We start from the raw sequence: 3,700 nt of genomic DNA on the forward strand, positions 1-3,700 counted from the left end.
AGTGATTCGTTTCATATCTTTACAGATGGAGTGATTAGTTCCATATCTTTACAGATGGAGTCATTAGTTCCATATCTTTACAGATGGAGTGATTAGTTCCATATCTTTACAAGACGGAGTGATTAGTGTCATATCTTTACAGACGGAGTGATTAGTTCCATATCTTTACAGACGGAGTGATTCGTTTCATATCTTTACAGACGGCGTGATTAGTTTCATATCTTTACAGACGGAGTGATTAGTTCCATTATCTTTACAGACGGAGTGATTAGTTCCATATCTTTACAGACGGAGTGATTAGTTCCATATCTTTACAGACGGAGTGATTAGTTCCATATCTTTACAGACGGAGTGATTAGTTCCATATCTTTACAGACGGAGTGATTAGTTCCATATCTTTACAGACGGAGTGATTAGTTCCATATCTTTACAGACGGAGTGATTAGTTCCATATCTTTACAGACGGAGTGATTAGTTCCATATCTTTACAGACGGAGTGATTAGTTCCATATCTTTACAGACGGAGTGATTAGTTCCATATCTTTACAGATGGAGTGATTAGTTCCATATCTTTACAGACAGAGTGATTAGTTCCATATCTTTACAGATGGAGTGATTAGTTCCATATCTTTACAGACAGAGTGATTAGTTCCATATCTTTACAGATGGAGTGATTAGTTCCATATCTTTACAGACGGAGTGATTAGTTCCATATCTTTACAGACGGAGTGATTAGTTTCATATCTTTACAGACGGAGTGATTAGTTCCATATCTTTACAGACGGAGTGATTAGTTCCATATCTTTACAGACGGAGTGATTAGTTCCATATCTTTACAGACGGAGTGATTAGTTCCATATCTTTACAGACGGAGTGATTAGTTCCATATCTTTACAGACGGAGTGATTAGTTCCATATCTTTACAGACGGAGTGATTAGTTCCATATCTTTACAGATGGAGTGATTAGTTTCATATCTTTACAGATGGAGTGATTAGTTCCATATCTTTACAGACGGAGTGATTAGTTCCATATCTTTACAGACGGAGTGATTAGTTTCATATCTTTACAGATGGAGTGATTAGTTCCATATCTTTACAGACAGAGTGATTAGTTTCATATCTTTACAGACAGAGTGATTAGTTTCATATCTTTACAGATGGAGTGATTAGTTTCATATCTTTACAGATGGAGTGATTTGTAAGGGGTGCGAATTGGCGGCAGAGAAGTCAGACGCAGGAGAGAAATAACTGTGTTTTCAACGGCGCAGTTTATTAACAAAACCCACAGGAAAACAGAATAACAAAATACATGGGTACATAACCCAACACACACCAGGACAGACGAGCACAAGTGCTTATAATAAACAATCACCCACAAGGACATGAGGGGGAACTGAGGGTTAAATACACAACATGTAATTGATGGGATTGGAACCTGGTGTGATGGAGACCCCCGATGTCCAGAGGGGACGGAGTGGACCAGCCACCACCGGCCTGAGGAGAGACACATGGAACGAGGGGTTAACACGGTAATCGGGGGGAAGCTGTAACCTGTAACACACCTCGTTCACTCTCCTCAGGACTTTAAATGGCCCCACAAACCGCGGACCCAGCTTCCGGCAGGGCAGGCGGAGGGGCAGGCTGGAAGGGATAGAGGTTAGTGGAGGAGTGGCGGAGCAAGTTCTGTGCCATCTCGGCCCAGGGCACGAACGCTGCCCACTCCCCCAGCTGGGCCTGACCGCAGAAACATGCCAATATCCTGGTTAACTCTCTCCACCTGCCCATTACTCTCGGGGTGAAACCCTGAAGTAAGGCTGATCGAGACCCCCAGACGTTCCATGATTGCTTTCCAGACCCTAGACGTGAACTGGGGACGCCGATCAAACACTATATCCTCAGGCAATCAGTAGTGCCAGAAGACGTGTGTAAACAAGGCCTGTAGGGCCATAGGGAGACTCGGCAGTGGGAGGAGAGGACAGGACGTAGAGAAACGATCCACAATGACCAGGATCGCGGTGTTACCCTGTGAGAGTGGAAGATCAGTCAGATAATCCACCGACTGGTGCGACCAAAACCTCTGCGGAACAAGTAAGGGGTGTAGGAGTGGGATCCATGGGACGCTCCTCTGTGTCATACAGCCGGGACAATGCGTCTGCCTTCGCGTTCTGGGAACCTGGTCTGTAGTAAGAGTAAACACAAAACGGGTGAAAAACATGGCCCACCTTGCCTGACGTGGGTTCAGTCTCTTCGCTGCCCGGATGTTCTCCAGATTGCGGTGGTCAGTTCAGATGAGAAAAGGGTGTCTAGCCCCCTCAAGCTAATGTCTCCACGCCTTCAAGGCCTTTACACAGCCAACAGCTCCCGGTCCCCTCATAGTTTTGCTCCGCCGAGCTGAGCTTCTTTGAGAAGAAGGCACAGGGGAGGAGCTTCGGTGGCTTACCCGAGCGTTGAGAGAGCACAGCTCCTATCCCAGCCTCAGACGCGTCCACCTCCACTATTAACGCCAAAGAGGGATCCGGATGGGCCAGCAAGGAGCCGAGGTAAATAGAGCCCTCAGGTAACTAAAGCCCTGTCCGCCTCAGCTGACCACGGCAAGCGTACCGGGGCCCCCTTCAGCAGTGAGGTAATGGGAGCCGCTACCTGACCAATACTCCAGATAACCTGCCGCTCTACCCACGGGCAGGTGGTCGAAGACTGCCCGGAAGCGGCGAGTGAACTCCTCAAACTGGTACAACGCTGCATCTTCCCCTCTCCACACAGCGTTGGCCCACGCCAGGGCTTTCCCGATGGGCACGGGAGACGAGGGCGGACACCCTCTGATGGCCCGACGGAGCCGGGTGGACGCTCGCCAGGTATAGGGGTGGCAGGGTAGCCTAGTGGTTAGAGTGTTGGACTAGTAACCGAAAGGTTGCATGTTCAAATCCCCGAGCTGACAAGGTACAAATCTGTCATTCTGCCCCTGAACAGGCAGTTAACCCACTGTTCCTAGGCCGTCATTGAAAATAAGAATTTGTTCTTAACTGACTTGCCTAGTTAAATAAAGGTAAAATAAAATAAAAAAATAGATATAATTGTAGATGGAACCCCTGGCAGTTCACAGCCTTCACGTCGTACTCTGGGGCAGGAGACGAATCCCACTGGGACCAGGCGGAAAAAGGGGCGTTCAGGGAGTCCCCGTTTGTGCTGTGGAGGTGCTGAAAGAACTCCCTGTCTCTCCCAGCGGTCCATTGTCTGGACAACGCGGTCCATGGCGGTGCCAAGATGGTGAAGCATTGGTGCATGCTCCTGGACTCGCTCCTCCACCCGTATACCCGGGGTACCTGCTCCTGCTGACTCCATAAGTTTGGGTCAGTGATTCTGTAAGGGGTGCGAACTGGCGGCAGAGAAGTCAGACGCAGGAGAGAAATAACTGTGTTTTCAACGGCGCAGTTTATTAACAAAACCCACCGGAAAACAGAATAATAAAATACATGGGTACATAACCCAACACACACCAGGACAGACGAACACAAGTACTTATAATAAACAATCATTCGTTTCATACCTTTACAGACGGAGTGATTAGTTCCATATCTTTACAGACGGAGTGATTAGTTACATATCTTTACAGACGGAGTGATTAGTTACATATCTTTACAGACGGAGTGATTAGTTACATATCTTTACAGACGGAGTGATTAGTTACATATCTTTACAGAC

General features: G+C 47.2%; 1 protein-coding gene and 1 pseudogene across 1 annotated transcript in view; both read left to right on the forward strand.

Annotated features, from left to right (window-relative positions):
* LOC124010719 (TRAF2 and NCK-interacting protein kinase-like) overlaps positions 1–2,452 on the forward strand; it is a 66,860-nt gene extending 64,408 nt beyond the window's left edge. The window contains exon 8 of the mRNA XM_046323365.1: positions 2,378–2,452. Coding sequence (XP_046179321.1) covers positions 2,378–2,452 — 75 coding nt within the window. The remainder of the gene's footprint in view (positions 1–2,377) is intronic.
* Positions 2,453–2,520: 68 nt separating this feature from the next.
* LOC124010720 overlaps positions 2,521–3,700 on the forward strand; it is a 23,883-nt pseudogene continuing 22,703 nt past the window's right edge.

The sequence above is a fragment of the Oncorhynchus gorbuscha genome, linkage group LG23 (genome assembly GCF_021184085.1).
Source record: "Oncorhynchus gorbuscha isolate QuinsamMale2020 ecotype Even-year linkage group LG23, OgorEven_v1.0, whole genome shotgun sequence".
NCBI classification, from domain to species: Eukaryota; Metazoa; Chordata; class Actinopteri; order Salmoniformes; family Salmonidae; genus Oncorhynchus; species Oncorhynchus gorbuscha.